At 39.5% G+C, this 20,347-nt stretch overlaps 1 protein-coding gene and 3 long non-coding RNA genes across 4 annotated transcripts; 2 read left to right on the forward strand and 2 right to left on the reverse strand.

The window, feature by feature from the left end:
- Positions 1 to 4,069: 4,069 nt before the first annotated feature.
- Positions 4,070 to 4,696, reverse strand: LOC135345341 (uncharacterized). Its single transcript, XR_010397715.1, has 3 exons — positions 4,486 to 4,696; positions 4,236 to 4,421; positions 4,070 to 4,174 (listed from the first exon to the last, which is right to left on the reverse strand). It is a non-coding gene; the product is annotated as an uncharacterized LOC135345341 (long non-coding RNA).
- A 2,501-nt stretch (positions 4,697 to 7,197) lies between these two features.
- On the forward strand, positions 7,198 to 7,773 carry LOC135345337 (uncharacterized). The gene is made up of 3 exons (XR_010397709.1): positions 7,198 to 7,326; positions 7,378 to 7,586; positions 7,634 to 7,773. It is a non-coding gene; the product is annotated as an uncharacterized LOC135345337 (long non-coding RNA).
- Positions 7,774 to 9,543: 1,770 nt separating this feature from the next.
- Positions 9,544 to 15,737, forward strand: LOC135345498 (guanine nucleotide-binding protein G(s) subunit alpha-like). The gene is given in 9 exon segments (XM_064542913.1): positions 9,544 to 9,825; positions 9,992 to 10,142; positions 11,306 to 11,471; positions 12,282 to 12,410; positions 12,847 to 12,898; positions 14,377 to 14,463; positions 15,471 to 15,551; positions 15,553 to 15,611; positions 15,707 to 15,737. Coding segments are annotated over 9 exon segments (1,038 nt in total).
- Positions 15,738 to 15,927: 190 nt separating this feature from the next.
- Positions 15,928 to 19,808, reverse strand: LOC135345315 (uncharacterized). Its single transcript, XR_010397681.1, has 3 exons — positions 19,009 to 19,808; positions 18,064 to 18,153; positions 15,928 to 16,113 (listed from the first exon to the last, which is right to left on the reverse strand). It is a non-coding gene; the product is annotated as an uncharacterized LOC135345315 (long non-coding RNA).
- Between the last annotated feature and the right edge of the window lie 539 nt (positions 19,809 to 20,347).

The raw sequence follows: 20,347 nt of genomic DNA on the forward strand, positions 1-20,347 counted from the left end.
CCGGCCAGTGCTGGCTGTCCCAAACAAGGTTTTCAATGTAATTTTATACGTATATTACGGCCAGATATGACGTTTTGGGTGTGGTTTAGCAAATAAAATTGGATTACACTTAAATTAAGAACAAAATGATTCATTATCCTACATTATCCTTGAGACAAGAATCGCAAAAGTAGTCATTAGATTCGAGGTAAGGTCGTTTTTAAGCCGCGGCTATTTCCTGAGCTACAGCCACCTCGCTATTCCGGCCAAGCTGCATGGTCCCAAGGGTGACCGGATTAACGAGAGTCTACTGTAATCACAAACATCAAGTTGTTGCTGCACTTACCTTTGTTTTTTACTCCTGTCTTGATGTAGCAGGTATAGCAATCATAGGATAACACCATAGAACAAGTCAATTCTTATCGTGATTTAGGGATAACAGTTACGCAAGATCTCTCATGGTCTCAACAGCATAGTAAAATATGTGGAAAGGCTTACATGTCACTCAATCTTATTAGAAGAATCATTCCAACAAACTATTCAACTAATTTAAAGAAACAATTATATCTGTCTCTTGTCAGAACTCACTTAACATATTGCTCGCAGTTGTGGAGACCTAAATTAATAAAGGATATCAAGTCACTAGAAAAAGTGCAACGCAGAGCCACCAAATATATCCTTAATGATTATGTATCAGACTACAAAGCAAGACTCTGCAAATAAAGTTATTGCCCCTCATGCGATGGTTTGAACTGCAAGATATCATGTTTATTGTGAAATGTATGCAGCAGCAGTCGGATGATATAAGAGAACTAGTATCTTTCACTTCATCCAAAACCAGGGCAGGCTGCTCAGGCCATTCCCTTCAAATTAAATTTGCTAGAAATAACTATTCAAGACACTTCTACTTCATTAGAATTGTAAAAGTATGGAATAAATTGCCGTCGAATTTAATAAATCTAGATTCATCTCTAGGAACAATCAAGAAAAAGACTTCGGACTTTTTAGTGTCAGATTTTCTAGAAAACTTTGACAGAAATAACTTATGTTCCTTTCATATGGTTTGCCCATGCTCTAAATGTCATTTAGAAAATGCTTGTCACAAATGGTGCAATCTGATTGGTTACTTGGAGGTCCTTTATTTCTCATAGAGACCTCTCAGTCATTCAGAGGTCTTCTATGGAGGTCCATTATAATTATGTTCACTACATGCATTTAACATTTTCTACACAATCATACATGGAATGCTTAGCAACATCTATTTTATACATGCACAAGTACACCGAAGTCATAGTAACCATGATGCAGTGCATCATTAAAAACTAATTTTTAAAAGTCTTTGTGTTCTGCAGTGCCGCTTTGTAGCTTTTATCTCCTACCAATAGCTAGTGCTCTAGTGCAGAGCTAACTACTAAGTAGAATAGCAACTTTCTATTAACCGTTTTTGCTATGCAAGAGACGGAAACTGCCTTCAATGTGAGTTTTTTTTATGTAGACTAGCCAGAGCAAAGCTTTAATGTTGCTTGAGGTTTGTAGAAACAGAGTCTTCTTTGTGTTAATAATAGCTTAGCTTGCTTAGCACTATTCTAAATCAGTTATAGGCCTCGTCCAACGGTCACTATGGAGTTTTGAGACCCTTAGGCCCTTAGTAGCACCCTCGCTACGCTCGAGATACTACAGCCTCGGGCCTTCAGTTCTCAAAACCCCATAGAGACCTTGGACTCAGCCTATAACCTATATTTATAGGCTCCTCTGTTAACTATTCTTATCACTCTATAGATTATATACTATACATCAGCTGCTCCAATGTTGGAGTAAGTCTGTCAGCTATTTCCTCTCACCCAATCTTTTCACTTAATTTCTTTTGTGCATAGCTGTAAAGTTCACATAATAATAATAATAATAATAGTGTTAAACTACTACGACTCATTAACTAACAGGAGATATAATACAAGAGAGATAGACAAGCAAGAATGGGTAAGGCCACTCCAAGTGATACTCTGGTTTCTGGTCCACCGCCCACATCAGATTTTATTCTTGGATTTCTATCTCATTATTGGATTTCTATCCCATTATTTCTACTACGCATGCGCCTAATGGTCCATGTGATACAAAATAGTGTGATAATGATATTCATTTGCAAAATAATGAATTCATAAGATGAAATTGATAATGACATAATGAGAAAAGCCGCCCGCCCGCATGCGATTAGAAAAACTTCAGGACCAGAAACCAGAGTGTCACTTGGAGTGGCCTAAAATGCTGACTCAACAGGATCGAAAAGGATCGGTGTCATAGGAATGAAGGACTCCCCTAAATAATGACTCCCGCGGTGTCATAAAATGTTGGGCCCCCCATGTTTAGGCCCCCCACTGTGAGATTAGGCCCCCCCCTCTTCTGCCATCCTTTTCTGCACGATAGAACGAAGTCAAAGAGATATAATAATATGGTAAGGTTAGCTCTATTAGTTGACAAAGCATCAAAGAGACTGCATGCATGCAAAGACTCTGTATCAAGTAGCAAAAATGTTTGCATTATTATTCTATCATGGAATTCAAAGTGAAGGAAGATTCACCTTTCAAGTTACTCATGCTTTACCTATAAGAGTTAAATGCTTTGATGCAGCTCTGCAATGTTGGATCTGCCTGTAAGACAATCAATGTTGTTGCATAGCTATCGCCATAATTATTTGCAACTTCGTGCTTACTTTCTCAACCAAATTTCAGGACAAAAAAGTATAAAGCACACAATTTCAGTGCAAAGACAACAATTCATATCTTCCTCCATGTTTTCCTATACATACAAGATGTAAATTGTTGTGGGGATGCTCCAATAGCATCACTGGCTCAGCTCTCAAGTAATGTGGAATCATAGATAGAAGTCAAGAGAGAAACTGTTGTATCATGGTGGAATCACAATAGCAGTTTTCTTTCGGGACAAGGGTAATCTTGGACAGTCCTGACCAATTCAGGACAGTTGGCACCTATGTGCTTCGTGCTGCATGAGGCCTGATTCATAGAATGACATGGTGCAGTATAGTGGCTGTGAGACCAGCTGTACATGCATGAAATGTGTGTGTGTGAGGAGAGCTGCATTCAGTAACTGGCACTGCATAGACTGTGAAGACCATAGAAGACTGCATGTATTGGTGTATTTTGAGAATGCACTGTCACATAATGTTACCGCTGTTGCGCTGTTAATGGTGGGCCTAAAATGTTAAAATTCTAGGCCCAGGGGGGCCCAATCCCATGGGGGGGCCTAAAATTTTATGACACCGGTCACTCCTACCTTCATTCCTCTGACATTGCGTTTAAGCGTATTCATGAGATTATTGATGACTGTACGGGTACATAGCGCTTTTTTCACCTCTTTTCACCGTTTTTTTATGGCTATGTACCAATAGCACCTATAATATAGCTAAGATTGTCTAACTAAGTAGTGTCCTGGATCACATATAGCCTCAAGCATGGAAATGAAGTCTAAAATCAGCAGCAGGATTGTTATACTGACAGTAAGACAATCAGTTGTCTCCTCAACCATTCCCAGCCTGTGCTTTACTCGAGGCTGTCTTCCTACGTTGAAGTAGACAGCCTCGAGTAATGCCGGGGCAACACGGATGGTTATTCGAGGTCGATTTTGTTGCCAATCCCTCTTTGCTCTATCTATGATTCTAGTAATACGGTATCTCATGCATTTACAGGTACATTCATACATTAATTAAAGCGTGTAGTGAAACAAAATTAATGTGTTGTGTGCAAATATCTATTGTTACAAACAGTACAAGCGATCCTCTTCATTCCACAGTCACATAAGCTAACCATCACAAACTTATTAAGTATCTATTGTTACAAATGGTACAAGCGATCCTCTTCATTCCACTGGATAATTCAATTACATAAGCCAACCATCACAAAAATAGTAAAATACTCACTTGCCCATTGCCCACTGTACACAGGATGGAGCTCTCGTTCTCATACTGAGCTGTCAGACTAACTCTATTCACAACACAAGAGTACTCAAAGCCATGCACCCGTCTAATAGAAGGGAAACTATATAACAATCAGGTACAGAGGTCCTGGGCCACCCTCACTGGTTGAGTGTACCCACCAGATGGGGGCGTGTCCAATAGAGAGGGCACTGGCTGATTGTAGAATGAGCTGTCAGCATCCAGGGTCGATGTATTACTGACATCGTACTGTGAAAAAACAATGCCATTAACACTAACGACTCAATGACTCAACCATGCATGCACTTACTCCTAGTATCATTGAATCATCAGTTGCCACAAACACAAAGGAAAACTGCTCCACCTTCACAGCTACTGAAGCCATAAAGATTAGGCTGTCTCCAAAATTGATACGAACTGGTGCTATTAGGTCAATACCACCATTTGGGGCGAGAAGGCCGACTGGACTGGGTGTGTCACATTTGTCCACAGGTATCTGGAAAATGAAGTGCATGTGCGTGTGAATTGCTATGAAGTATAAAAATGCATGGTATACAAACCTGAGACTGAGGCAGAGTATCGCAGCTTTCTGAGAAGACTGTTTTCTATGCTAAACCAATATCTTCTCCAACAGTGCATGACACAATACAGGAGTCATATTTAGCGTCCATAGCTTTATTGACAGCAGTGATGTCGACCATATGGCAAGCCGTGTGGTTCAAAAATAGAAAGCACAAAACGTACTGTTATTATGCCTATAAACGTACGTGTTTTGGCTATAAACGTACGTGTTTTCTATAAACATACGTGTTTTCTATAAACGTACGTGTTTCATTATAAACGTACGTGTTTCATTATAAACGTACGTGTTTCATTTTAGCTTTTTGTGCAATTCTCTCTGTCACTAGCCTCGATTCCAGGCGGCCTTGAAGTGAGGCTACTCTGTCACTTGCTATGTGTTTCAGATATAACCTAGCCTCGAGACCACTAATCGGCCTGGATTCGAGGCTAGATATAACCGGACACGTACGTTTATAATGAAACACGTACGTACGTTTATAGAAAACACGTACGTTTATAGAAAACACATACGTTTATAGCCAAAACACGTATATACGTTTATAGGCATAATAACAGTACGTTTTGTGCTTTCTATTTTTGAACCACACGGCTTGCCATACGACCACACAAATAGAATTAGTACTATCAGGAGCACATTACAGAAGGAGCGTCTTACCTCGGGATCCACATCTCGTGGAAGTTTGCAAAGCATGACCTTATATGCAAAACCACTAAGTGGGTCTGCGGGCGAGTGCTAATTGAGCTGACGGTGCACTTTTACCAAGCATAGGTCAATAAAAGTGAAAAGTTACAGCTAGCTAGCTAGCTATAGACCTGGAAGTAAACTCTCTCTTCTAAGAACCCCAGTAAGACTCCCTACTGCAAAAACAAAACGCCTAGTATGTGTTAGTCTAAGTCTAGCAAACTTTCTCTGTACAAAGTGACTGGATATGCTCCTATTTACAGAACTTTCTGTACCTCACCAATGACAGTCTCTTCTATGATGTTACCAACATCCATCAAAGATCTAGCTATTCATTTTTAGCTCTTTCTGGCTCAACCTAGCTCTCCTGCTGCTGCACTACATACAAAATCCTTTTATAATGATATTCACAGGCTGACCGCGGTCTGTAATTTATACACAGTACTTACACACACTCTTATAAGGCAATGCGGCGTTTACGAAAGCACACGAGATGCGATTTCCGAACCCATGCACAGTTAGACGCTCCTTCTGTAATGTGCTCCTGGTACTATCGAAGCAAAGATTTATCATAGCAGTGGGTCCAGATATCCCACTAAAGTCCTCCACTAGTGACACTGCACACACAATAGTCTGTCCATTGATTGGCTGAAGGCCACAATCGAACGCCAGTTTATACAAAGCCACATGTACTTGGGCCGCCACAATCAGGCATGTTGCAAACACGTAATAGTCTTATAGCTCGTGCACTAAACAGGTTGATAGTCGACGACAACATAATAGGCAAATCCACCACTTACAAAACCACCATATGCATAGAAGCTTCGTCCAAAGAAATCATTAACCTCAACAACCAGTTCATTGCGTGTGCCTGATGGATTGTTGTCGGAAGATCTATTAAACCCCTCTCCGAATTGTTGCAGTACCATTCTCTGTCCTTCATCATCGTCAGTTAATGCTCCAGTGTAGAAAGTGTCTCCTGATGTAATGATAGCTGCTCCAAATTCAAGATCTCCCACTATAGCATTACTGACACTCCTGATAGGACCATGCAGCACTGAGGTTGCTTGCATTGTACACAGAGCAAGAGAGATCCACTAAACACACCACCAATATCCCAGTAGAGCTCAGGGACAGCCCTTCCTATTCTCTTAGATCAACTCTCTCCTCTTGTATTAGCTGAGCATTCAGTCTATACAGGTAGTTGTCTGCAGCAAGGAATGTTCTCCCAGTGGAGTCCACTTGCAGTCCTGGGAGAGTTTCAGCATAATCATAGGAGAAATATTGAGAAAGAGCTGCTCTTTGCAGCAGAAACAAAAATAAGAGTGACAATAACATAGCTCTACCTCTTAGTCTATTCTAGCATGCATTGCGATTGGCCTAAATAGCTGTGTTCCCAGGCCAAGTTTTCCCTTTTATTACGGTTAGGCACCTGTTGTGCCACAAATCCGAAAATCCGAAATGCCTGGAAATGAAGAGCATTATGGGTGTGGCCATGTGGGTGTGTCTGGAATTCGTGCGTATGCGTGCGTGTTGGTGTAGTAACATCACATTCACCACCTACACAGCCAAAAATCCACAGGTCCGTTTCAGGCCGCAGAAGACGCTACAGTAAGGTACATTGTATAACAGACTAGATAACGCATTCGTATAATAATTATGTACTTGTACTCTTTATACACTACAGCTGGACCTTTTAGTTTTATTGGTCATAAGGCCACACAAACTTAATGACTTGTTTCTCAGGCCCTCCCGCTTCAATTTTTGACCCCTCATGGGCTACATGGGTCCTTTTATTTACTTTAATATGGCCATGTTTAATTACCATCTCTTCACATGGTGCCTTTCCTTTTTCTACTTTGTATGTACTTTTCTTGACATGTAAGGAGGAGTGGCCAAGTTGTGGCCGGAAGTTTTTGCCCTACCAAGAAAAAAATACTCCTCCCATCTTCGATTTTTAATAGAATATGCCTGGGGTATGTGGCCTAAACATAAAATTATTTTCCCCACACTTAGAATTGGAGATGATCTAGCCCATCTACTCACCTCTCAAGAAGTGCGGCAGTATGCCTTCAATATTCACCCTCACACACTCAACTCTTCCAAGGAGATCTACCAGCATGGCACTCTGAGGAAGGTACAGTGTATATACAGTACTATTGCTCAATGCACATTACTTTCATTACAGGAACAGTCTAAGGCAGTACCATTGAAAGAAGTGACGTTCAGTTTACCAAAAGGGAAACAACACTTGGAGAACTAAGAATGGCTGGCTATGTCTTCTTCATAGGTGTAAACAGAGACACCCCGATGCTTATATACAAATCAGTTTACCTAGACGGAAAGTTGGGAAGCTTGGGAGAAAGTGTGGCCTACAGAAGAGAAAATGATGACAAGGTAAAACACAACTAACCATTGCATTGTCATCAGTCTCCTCATTGCAGATTGCATATGGACTACTATCAACCCTTTTGAAGTTTCCTGACGACACGCAGGTAGCGGTGGTGCTGCCCTACAAGAAAGTGGGACGAATGAGCGAGCAAAATTGTGAGCTGGTGGAGACAACCAATCACTTAATAAAGATTCACCCTAATTGCCTAATCAAGACCGTGTCAATTGTACATGACTGTAACAAGAATTGCACCATCACTACCACAGCTTCAGTCACAAAAGAAAGGGAAGAGATAAACACTGACAAGTACTAGCTTCTCAGTACAACACGATTACGAACACAACCAGTACTGCATTAACAAATACTGCATGAGTTCTATTTAGTTTTTACTATTTAGTTTTTATATCTATTGTCATTACCTCTTCAAAGATCTCAAGTGTGCCAATTATTTTCTCAATTCAGTAGCTGCATGATAGGTAACACAACAGCCTGTAAAGCGCCTGTTAGATATAGAACGGCCTGTAAAGCACCTGATAGAACGGCCTGTAAAGCACCTGATAGAATGGCCTGTGAAGTACCTGTTAGAACGGCCTGTTTAGTAGTGTCTACCCAACGGTCCCGTATCAGGAAGTTCACAACGTCCTGTAACGGACATGTAACGGACCTGACACGCCCCGTGGATTTTTGGCTGTGTAACCACAGCAATTAATTGTGGCATAATTTTAAACACTCAGACTCCAGTTGACTTGCTCTACATTGTATTGCTGCCAGTCTTAACCCCCTAAGCAGTACCACTGAGTCTTGAAGAGCTGCATGTCAGCCTGGTTTCCCATTACAAATGGCCAATGTGAGCTGTCAGCCTGCTGTCAATGCTGATGAGGAGGACCATGTAAGTGGCCATGCACATTGATTTAGTCAATATAATAAACTTCAGCACTCAAATTAAATAATCAGTCTTGCAGCTATAATTATAATATCTACTGAGATATGCATGGAGTGATTAATTAATATAATACCCGATTTTATAGATTTCTGAATCTGAAGTTGGCCCACAGCTCGATGTACCAGATCTACAACTGGAGAGTACTGAAAATCCAGATGCCCTAACAACTGTGAGCTACAGGGAATATGATAATTCACAGTATTATATTGATATCCGCAGACTGAGATAATTATAGTCCTAAGTCATTATTATAATTATACCGGATTTTATAGAATCTGATTTCTGAATCTGAAGCTGGCCCACAGCTCGATGTACCAGATCTACAACTGGAGAGTACTGATGGCCTAATAACTGTGAGCTACATACACGTATAATATATACATGCATGCACATGCATGCATCATTGTATATGCAATTATAATTAGAGTACCTATACAGTACACATGCATATATACATGTACACGTCACTACAATTCAGATATAATTATACAGGCTGTATGATGAAGTAATGTAATAATAATTATAGGAAACAAGGTTTGGAAAGAAGAGACCTGATTGTATATCTTCTCTTCCCGAGAACGTTTATAAGACTTTGATGTCTTTAATTGACGGGACATACATACCAATGAAGGAGAGAAATAGTATAGCCAAGAAAGCTTACTATTATCTGTATACATATACCGAAAACATCTAGGTATAACTACAGTAGAGAATCCTCTCACATCTATCTCCGAAAAAAGGATCATTTCCACTAACAAAAAGTAATCGTGCTAAAGAATCAAGAGAAGTCTGATTGCATTAAGTTCTTTTTCGACCGCTCAAAAGGGGATGGCGCACGAAAGCTCAGAAAGAGAATTGCAAATGTTTTTGCAAGGTGACTGAAAGAGACATTCAAGACTACATAAACAATTGTTTAAGTAATCAGGCCGCCAAAGCTAAATTTGAGAACAAAGCTCCTCTCAAACCAGTTACATCTTTGACAGTATGCATGGGAGAGAGTTTAAATCGATTTGATGAGCATGATAGATGCACCGATCACCGTTGATGGCAAGGAGTACCAGTGGATTTATCATGTATCGATGTGTGCTCACGTTATTTGTTACTTCGCCTATGCACTGTATTCTAAAGACACCGCTGTTGTGTCCGAGCAGTTACTCCATATTTTCTTTGACTTTGGCACGCCGTCTGTCATTCAGAGTGATAGGGGTTCCGAGTTTATGGGGGCAGTAGAAAGGGTGGCTAAACTTCTACAAGTGAAGATGGTGCATAGTAGTGTGCGACACCCTCAGTCTCAGGGGAAGGTATTATATTAATACAGTATAATTATACACATTATGCATCTGCATGCATGCATGCACTTGTATTATTATACATCCTTTTTTGAGAGATGCATATATATAATTCGGTTCTTCTTCTGACTCAGTATGATTGTAATATTATATTATTGGCTTTTATGCACATGCACAGGATGAAAGATCACATCGCACCCTTCGAGACAAAATGAAATTTGATTTGCTCAAAATGAGGACGGAGTGCAGTGAGGAAGTTAAATACAACTGGGTGGAGTATCTCCCTGTCTACCAGATAATCTACAACACTGGTTTTCACAAGTCCATAGGTCTGTCCATGCATAAAAATCATAATAGACAAGATGCTCATAGAGCATTCACCCCGTGCACTGTTTTAACGTAAATTTCGTGGGCCCGGGTAAAAAATTCGTTTAACTGTAAAACGGTGATTTTCGTGAGTATAATTAACTTCATTGCATGTGTTACGGTAAGCCACGCCTATGTTTCGTGTGAACATTTTTCGTGTAAGCCAGCTTGCATTGCCCACGAAAATAACAAATATTTTACCCCACCTGCTATATATATACTGTATACTGCAATATGATTAGTTAGAGGTCAGGGAGTGTTATATCCAACTTATGTACTTACTTAGACAATCATGTAATTCTCACTAGACAAACTTAGACAATCATGTAGCAAAGATTAGATAAGAACATTAGTCTAGACTCATGATTGCTATGATCTAAAATGCTTATATAGACACTGTTTATAGGAAGTTTCCACATGGTTTAGTAGTCCTCAGGGCTAGTAGAACCCTCACTACGGTTGGGATAGTACAACCAGCCCTTTGGGCTTCTAGAACTTCCTGTAGCAAACTATAATTGGGGAATGATCATGAATTGTGAACGATCGTGAAACTATAAAGCAACGATTGTCACCTTCGAAGATTGCCTATACAAGTTTCAACTATATATAACTAACCTGCATGCAAATACAGCGACTGTGTCATATACCAATCCTCCATGCATGAAAGAGTCTATATAGGCTCATTTTGTGTCCATGCACATGCATGCACCACACACCTATACACACACCAATTAATCACCTACCTATACCCCTGCATGCTGTGTGCTGCGCACGCCCGAACGGGGTAATTATTGTACAGTATTTATACATGCACTCAAGCATGCATAATTATAATATATATATGAATTTTTATCAGGTACTTTGCCATTTGAGGTATTTTTTGGGAGAATTCCTCGTTATAACTTAAATCCATGCAACGTAGCTGATACTGCACCATCTATGTCACACAGCTGAGCACAGATTCTGATTGTGATGGTGACTTTGAGACAGAAGTAAGTCTATATAATTATGTTCTCAACATTATGAGATACCATGCAACAAAGTATATATTACAGATATCAGTTATAAAATTATACTGCTTTCTGCTATGAACTGCAGGCTGATGACAACGCTCATAATGTTACAGTTTCTGATGCAGCTGTAAAAGAGCATTTGGCAGTTGTAAAGGAAATTCGAAAAGAAGCAGCACTGAAATCCCAAAAGATGGATGAGCAGATGGTGAAGAAGAAGCTCAGCAAGAACCCACCTTCTACTTATAATATTGGTGATTGTGTTTTTCTTGGTATCAAAATGTAGCCCATTTATCTGTAAACTTACTACAGAAATTTGAAAGCTATAGCTATTAATTTTTCAGAAGTTATTACTCTAACCAAAAGTGTACCTGAAAACCAGTAAATCATGAAAAGTAAAACACTGTGAACATATGTAAGACCCATAAAGGGATGGTCAGGATACCTAAACCATTGAACAATTATGTGATGAAGTTTAGGACCTTAGCTGTACAAGATTACTGTTTTTTTACTCTAACCGATTACCCACTATAACAATTTGCTGTTTTGATCACCACAAACCCACCACCTTATGTTTCCATGGAAATATTTTTGAGTATGTTGTAGCTTGGCCATTTACCTACACATTGGTATCAACACCATTTCTTAGAAATGTTCCAATCGAAATATATTTACATTTAAGTACAGCTACTCAGGAATTTGTGGTAATCTGCTCTCTAAGCTGGATGCACTGTACTTGTGTGTGTGCATGACTATGTTTGTGTGCAACATTCACGCATTTAATTTATTCTAAGAATTTAGATACACCCCTATTGAAGGAATAAACACCATCATGCACATGTTGCAGAGATATGCACAGGTTTCCAATATAGCATGCACAACTTCTCAATATTATCGCTATAATAGTTATGATTGTAACAGAAAGTAGGTCTAAACTCGAGTTCTTCAAGTTAGCAAGGAACTACATCATACATGCAGGCAATCAAAGCGACCAATAAATTTTAATTGCATGCCGCATCAAACATTTTAAGAAGACTATATATATATGGTTAGCCCATCTGATTTTTCAATCCATACCCCTCTCCCCCTCAGCTATCTAAGGTCGTTGGACCGCCTGGGTCATCCCACCTACATCTCGTCCGAGCAGGATGTGCTCAGAACAAGAGTCAAAACCACTGGTATTGTGGAGACTTTCTTCGGCCACAGAATTCTCAACTTTATGTGAGTGGATTGGTATAGATTATGTGATGGGGGTGATTAAATATTGGGCCTGTGCAATGTCTTGATTTATATCAAGGTGGCCATGCAGATTTGAGTTGATTACTATTTCTATATAATTATGTGCTTGCATTTGTTGAGTTGGAACGTGGTTAAGTTGAACTAAGGGCGTATATAACTGCCCATGCATGCACTTGTTCACATCTGTATACTGGATACTATTTTTACAGCATCTGATATGAAGTATGCTGAGTGCATAATTATGGTATATAGTGAGTTGCACATTCCAGTAAACATAATAAGGAGTTCATTAACCCGAGGTGTGCGGGCGGACACGGGATATGTTTGTATTCTGAGTCTGTTCACCTGGATGCCATAGCACTGCGTTTGTAGCATGGATAGCCTTAGCATGCCTTTAGTGCCATGCCTATTCCAATAGGAAGTCTATAGCCTCCTTCCAGAGGAGGTCCGACAGGCGCAGTGCAGCTCAAGTAATTAGCCTCTGATTACTCTCAGCAAAAACATACGACGTGGGCGGTGCGTGGGCAGATAATTATTGTTAATTGCCTGAGCTGCACCGCGCCTGTCGTACCTCCTCTGGCCTCCTTCACAAGGCCTCATCTTCAGTGCGGCCTGGAATCGAAGCTAGGAAGTCCACTGCATGCTTTATCCACTGCCTGTCTGGCCTGGGCCAGGTAACTTCCATGTTTCAGCAGTTATTTTATAGATATACAGTCTAGTCATTGTAAAAAGTTGCATATACCATTATATATGGCATTACAAAAACTGATAAACAAAATATTAAAATAGCTATCTAATCCAACATTTTAGTACTGGGATATTATCGTACGCGTCCTATAGACTGGACATAAAAGATGTTTCCGCCGGCATTACCCCTTACACAAGTAAAAGTGGAGAGAGCAGAGAGAGTCAGTCCAGTTAACGTTGTGTCTAGAAATGGAGAGAGGCCGCGCCGGTGATGTGTACGAGAAGAGATCAGTGTCTTGCTTCTTTATATATAGTATATGTTTCCTCAAAAGTATGTCTTGGCTTCTGAGGCATATTGCTATAGGAGAAACATCTATGAAAAGTGCTATTAAAAAACAGGTACACATGTACACATTATATAATATTACACAAAAATGCCAAATTTCTACACATTGCCAGGATCACGTACAGTTTAGCAAAAAACAATACATGTTGGTTTAGCACATAATTATCATTCCTTAGCACTTTTACACAATTTAACTTTACCTGCACATTTTGTTTATCAGCTAGCTAGAGGGGGGACAAAAGTAATTAGCAGTAGTATTCAAGACCAATAGATACAAGATAATGGGTATTATTTTTTCAGGCACAAATGTAAATGACAAAGCCTTTAGCTTTGGTTTATGCTTGGATATAGAGCAACAACTCACACACATTTCAAAGCTTACCTCTGAAGTCTCCAGTCACAGTAGGCCCTACTGTAGGGACAAAAAGGTAAATATACCTTGAAGGTGACAGCTGAGACACTGCATGTAGACAAAGCCATACTGTCGTTTTTTGATACACACTACTTCAGTATACTAAGAAAGCTTCATAGACACTCAGAAAGATGCATATGGTATAATTATATACTGAGGAAACTTGGAAACATAAAAGGGAGGTATTTCCCGGGCATTTCGCGGACACAATTTAGAGGCGAGGTGCGGATGTTTATTGAGGGTAGAGATAATTATAGTGTGTGTATATAAAAGCTCGCTTTATGTTATGTAGCTTTGGCATCTCCACCGAGGCATTAGCACCCGCGGTGCTTTCATTGTATAAAGATTCCTTCGGTTGAAAATACAGTATATATAAATTATCATAGCCAACATTAAAGCCTCAATTTGAGGCCGCGTGGGCATATATTTGAGTGAAATCGCTCTTCACAATTATATGCCCACTCTCCTATTAGGCCTAAATTTCTTGCATGTATTTTCACAAGGGTAATGGCTTTGAGGGTGTGACGGCCATTGTGTTCTGTGTGTCTCTGAGTGCATACGACCTCATGCTGGCCGAGGATAAAGAAATGGTGCGTGATATACGTAGTGTGTATAATATTGTTGACCTCATGCACTAAAAGCTATAAAGATTGATCACACTACTTACTGTATTGTATACTGTACATGCTGGCATACACAACATTTGTTGTATGTTGTATACATACTATAATTAACCCGAGGCGCGCCGCGGCGCCACAGGTTAACGGCCGGTTATAGTAGTCGGTCAGTCTGTCTGTCTGTCTGTCTGTGTATTCTGAGTCTACTCACCTGGATGCGATAGCACTGTGTTTGTGCCATGGATAGCCTCAACACAACAAGGTAGTAGTTTTAAATTTGACAGATTTTGATGTTAAAGCTTCGTTGTCGAATAAAAGCGAGCAAAAGCTAAAAATCTTGGGCAGCTAGCTAACTACACACGGCCTTTATTCGAGGCACCCTACGTATTTACAGCTGAAGTGATCCTGTACCAGGAACACTGGAAAAGGGACCCTAAAATAGAAAGCTATAATTGTGTCTGACTTGCTGTCTCTGTAGCAGACTGCTACACTACAGGAGCCATACTTCTCTGAGACTCCAAGCTTCTTTGCTGTGATCCACAGTGCATAAGACTTATGTACCACTAAAACTCAGCATCTGTTTTATTGCTCCTGGGTTACTGTGCATGCTAGACGTACAGCTCAGTCATACATCACTACATGTAGACTGCATGCACTGCATTTATATATGGTTTCTTAATCATGCCACCAGCCAGCCGAGGGTTTGCACTTTAGTGCTCTAGTTATGTCAGCAGATACTTAATTATGAACAAAATTAATGGTGCTAATAATGATTAAAATTACCAAGAGATGCCTTTATTGTTTATTGACCTCATACACTAAAGATTGATCACACTACTGTATTGTACTGTATACATGCAGGTACACACAAAATGTGTTGTATCTCTACCATGTCAGCATGCATGCAGTTACTGTCCTGAACCATCAGGATACTTGTGTTGTACAATGCTTACCCTCCTCTCCTCCTGCCCCGTTTACAGAACCGTATGACTGAGAGTATTAAACTGTTTGACTCAATCTGCAACAACCACTAGTTTGAAGAGATATCCATTATTCTCTTCCATGAACAAGAAGGATCTATTTGCTGAGAAGATAGTCAGGCCTTCCCTGAATATACACTGGTGAGTGCATAGGTGTGTGATTCTATGAGGGTATGTGTGTGCATGCTCTGTCTTGCTGTGTTAGTAACTCCTTATTTGGTAGCTTTATCACTCAGTGAAGTCACTCTTCAAGAGTTTTGTGTTTAGAAGCCTTGTATTTTGAAAATAGAGAAGGCCACACAGAGAAAAAAGACGTGCTGATTTAGCACAGAAAACCGTGCTAAACGAATGTCTCCAGTTTTAGCACGTTTGCACATGTGCTAAACAACCTGATGTGCTAAACTGGCACATGTGCTGAATTCTATGTGCTGAAACAGTTGTGTTGATTGTATTGTGCTAAATTAAAAAAAAATTTTTCAAACATTAGAAACAACAATACATCAATACAGTATTAAAATTGTGTTAAACAAACGATGAGGATATAAAAGTGAAAGGTTTTTTTAAACATAGTTAGTTAAACATAGCAAGTCTGCACTCAGTTCATTGCAATTGTAAGATACTGCCTTTGACTTCTCAGCATCACCTGCATGCGTGAAGTAGAAAAATATGTCACATAAACCCAGTAGAATTATAACCAAGTATAAGAATAATTAAAGTGCGCATAGATTAGGTACGTACATAACATCAGTCATAGCATGAACAAAGTACGGTTGTTCCACCCCCCCTCTCCACTGATAGCATTCACTAGTCTGTTGACAGGAGGTGGGGTTATTCACAGCATTGCAATGTTACTATGGGGCGAAATAAGACATCACTAACGTAAGCTTTGTTGTTTAGCCCTTACAACGAGTATTGTCGGTGGAAGACAATTTCTCAATCTGCTCTCTATACGAGATAATTGATGGGCCAGAATATTGATGCTGCTCTATAATAGCACAACAAGAACTCATTTGCATTATTATAGTCTCGCAAACTTAATTGTGCGTAAAAACTACTATAATGAGAGTTCATTAGGAAGAGTATGCAACTCCCACTAACCGTAGGAAGCATTCTGTCTAACTTACATCACAACCACATGCTGTTGTATAAACTGTAAAATCTTAAAATTAATCTGCATGAATGGATGAATAACGTTAGTGATGATTACCATTAATTTTATTCATTGCTTTTCCTTATCAGCATTGTTATTGTTATTGTTGTATCTCAAGTGACTGTGGTTACATGCAATAGTGAGTTTGCCTCCTGTGTACAGTCTATTGGAGTAGCGTACTCTTCCTCTTGGTCCTAGTGTTATATGAATCTTTCTGTAGCTACAATTCTTTGCTTTTGGCTCATGTACTTTTTTATGCACTCGGCATTTGTCATGGATCACAGCAAAGGCTTTTCTTATTTCGCCCCATAATAATTATAAGTTTCATTGCAATGCTGGGAATAACCCCACCTCCTGTCAACAGACTAGTGAATGCTATCAGTGGAGAGGGGGGTGGAACAACCTTACTTTGTTCATGCTATGAATGGATGAATAAACGTTAGTGATGTCTTATTTCGCCCCATAATAACATTGCAATGCTGTGAATAGCCCCACCTCCTGTCAACAGACTAGTGAATGCTATCAGTGGAGAGGGGGGTGGAACAACCGTACTTTGTTCATGCTATGAATGGATGAATAAAATACGAAAGTTTAATTAAACTGCGTAATATATATATAATATATATAATAACTATATCAATATAATCATAATAATATATATAATATATCAATAGAACTGTTAGCTGAATAGGAACAGCTATACAGCTGCAAGGCCGGCACAATATACTACAGGTGGCAGTATTGACAATCGTTTTGTGCACAAGGAAATTTGGGATTTCTGTAGCAGCAATTTTTAACTTGCAAAGTGGTAAATATAAAGTCCCCATTCCGTTTACATAGTAAGTGCATAATACACTGATACAGCGCAAATTAAACACTAAAAAGGACGCTCAAGATAAGAGCTTTTTTCTGTTGTTAAATTTACTTTGGCCACCCATGCAGCTATAGTAATCATGACATTTTGCAGCTTGCTAGCTTTGCTACATGTAAGTTAGCTATAGCAGTTATGCTAAGTAGTACAGTGAATGGTGCGTTCTATTTCTTGTTAGATCTATGTAGAACTATAGGCTAAGCATAAGTTTAGCTGGGTATAACCATAATTATTATAATTATGTTACTAGAGGATTGTCGCTTTGCATTCATAAACACAGCACACCACATTTGTAAAGTGCAATGGTATATAGCAACGGTACAGTAAAATACGCTTTTAATACAGTATCAAAACGGAAACGCTTTAAACGTACTACGTAAACGGAATGGGATAATTTATTATATTGACCGCTATATACGTATATAGGCAGATAACTATACTTGAAAGGGAACTATACTTGAGAGGGGCTTTAAGTCAAAGTATGGTATACTGTTGCAATTGTTTTTTTGGGCGAAGCCACTATACCATTAAATTAAAACATTGTGGCAATACAGCAGCATAATAATACATACCTCTAATTGTGTCGATACTTACAGTGGTCTGGTCATACAAGGGTGTCCAGTATAATGCTCTCTCCAACACGTGTCACTTTCAACATCATCCTGCAATATGTTTTTTCACATCAATTCTTACAACAATAATTATAGTACCTTCAAAAAAGTACGACCACCATTTTGAAAGAACTTTAGATGTGAGAGGGAATTAGGGGAAATTTTGCGAATGGCGTGGTTTCCCTCTGGGCAGTTGGCGTCTCACAACTATAATGTACACGTGAAAAGCAGTAGATCTAGTATGTGCAATAATTATAAATGTACAATGTACAATATAATTATATTGACACATAGCATCAAGTATATGTACAGCATATAGCTAAGTACCTAGTCTAGCTACGATACTCGAGGTGACTAGGATTGTCTCTTTGTTTGTTTTTTTGCAAAACGTATACTTGCAACGTGCAACGGTAAATTGCAACGCTTTTAATACAGTGTAAACGTACTGGCGTACTACATAAACGGAGCTTATATTGACCGCTTACTGCATCTATACAATAAAAGTGCAACGTACGCTATGACAAGTACAGTCGAAAGCGGCAGTGGTTCTTGGTCAGACATGCATGCAATGAAACTAAGTTTTATGTGTTAACGAATAGCTATAGCGCTCCGGACATTCACCGGGACCAGAGTAGTCTCACAGTAAAGAAGCCAGAACTCAAGCGTGACTGTATAAGTGCGCATTTGATGTATCAAGCTTCAAAATGAAACTGTATTTAGCTAGCTTCAATGCATGTGTACAAGGTTTAATTTATACTTCTTAGCTTTTACCCAACTAAGCTTTTTACCATTTGAAAATCTGTCAAAACAAATCACTTTTTTTGCTGAGGCTATCTATCCTAGCTAGCTGTAAACGCAGTGCCATGGCATCCAAGTGAAAATACACACACAAACAAACACACTTACTATACCGTCTTTCTTCTAATTACAGCGCCGCTAAAGATTTTCAGTGGCACACAAATAGAACAAGAAAACCATAATTCCAGTTTGGCACTTATAATAATTATTATTTAGAGTGGTGCTTAGCAACGTAGAGTACTATAGTATAGCTGTTTCCACGAGGCTATCAGATCAGTTGTACATGTAGCCTCGAATTAAGGATGCGTTATTTCTAATTATGTAAGCGCTAGCAACTTGGCGCTTAATTGGATAATTTATTTTGTGAATTTTGGCCCTTCAATTAGAGTGGCGCTGTAATTATGCCTCGCGGTGCGCATGCGCAAGCGAGGTATACGGTAGTGTGTTTGTGTGTGTGTGTGTGTGTGTAGACTATTTCAGCTGCTCAAGGAAGTGCAAGTAAGAGTTTCTATAGGCTTCTAGTCATGTTTTCTTGGCTTGCTATTGCAAAATAAAGCTTCGTTCTCGAGTTATGCCTAGTTTTGCTTACTTGGAATGCCATTGCAGCCTTTTCAGAAGAGTCTGTAGCAAAACTCGTTCACTGAGTGTTGCTACTCTACTTAGTAGTTAGTTCTGCACTAGAACGCTAACTATTGATAGCTGCAAGAGTGAGAAGAGAGCTGCGAGGCTCTGCTGACTTGCAGCCATTAATTTTAGACTTGAACTTTAGGCATCAATCGTTTTTAACAACAATCATGGGTCGATCACTACCCACTACTTGAGTTTCCCTGCAATTGCATGCGCAGCAAAATAATTATCATCAATCAATGTGTGTATAAAAGCTAGCTATTAGTAGTTTTATGTTATGTAGCTTTGGCACCTCCACCGAGGCATCAGCACCCGCGGTGCTTTCATGAGAAGAAGTAAATAACTCACTTATTGTGCTATGAAACTTGGGCAATATAAGCTTCAATTGGTCTCCACTTTGTTGAGCCCCATTCAACCTTTTACTTGCTTGTCCTTCCTGCATAATTATTATATTGTAGAGTTATTATACAGGGTGTCATACAGGATTTTAAAGTAGAGGGGGGAAATATAAGGCATTCTTTTAAAAAAAGTCAACTGCATGTTATTTCAATACCCTGGTTAGTATACAGGCTATGGATACTCAGTCATACACCATTACTAATACCTGAATGCAAATCATAGGGGGGGGGGGGGTTGGAGCCAGAGGGGATACTCCCCCTATGTACTGTATGACACCCTGGTAATTGTACAGATGCTCCCCTGTGTACTGTATGACACCCTGGTACAATAATTATTATACAATAGCTGTGTAATTAGATTGTACAGCATTGTTCAGCATGTTGAGGGAAACTTACCTAGTTCCACAGTTTTGTCAAACAGC

This window comes from Halichondria panicea, chromosome 12 (assembly GCF_963675165.1).
Source record: "Halichondria panicea chromosome 12, odHalPani1.1, whole genome shotgun sequence".
NCBI classification, from domain to species: Eukaryota; Metazoa; Porifera; class Demospongiae; order Suberitida; family Halichondriidae; genus Halichondria; species Halichondria panicea.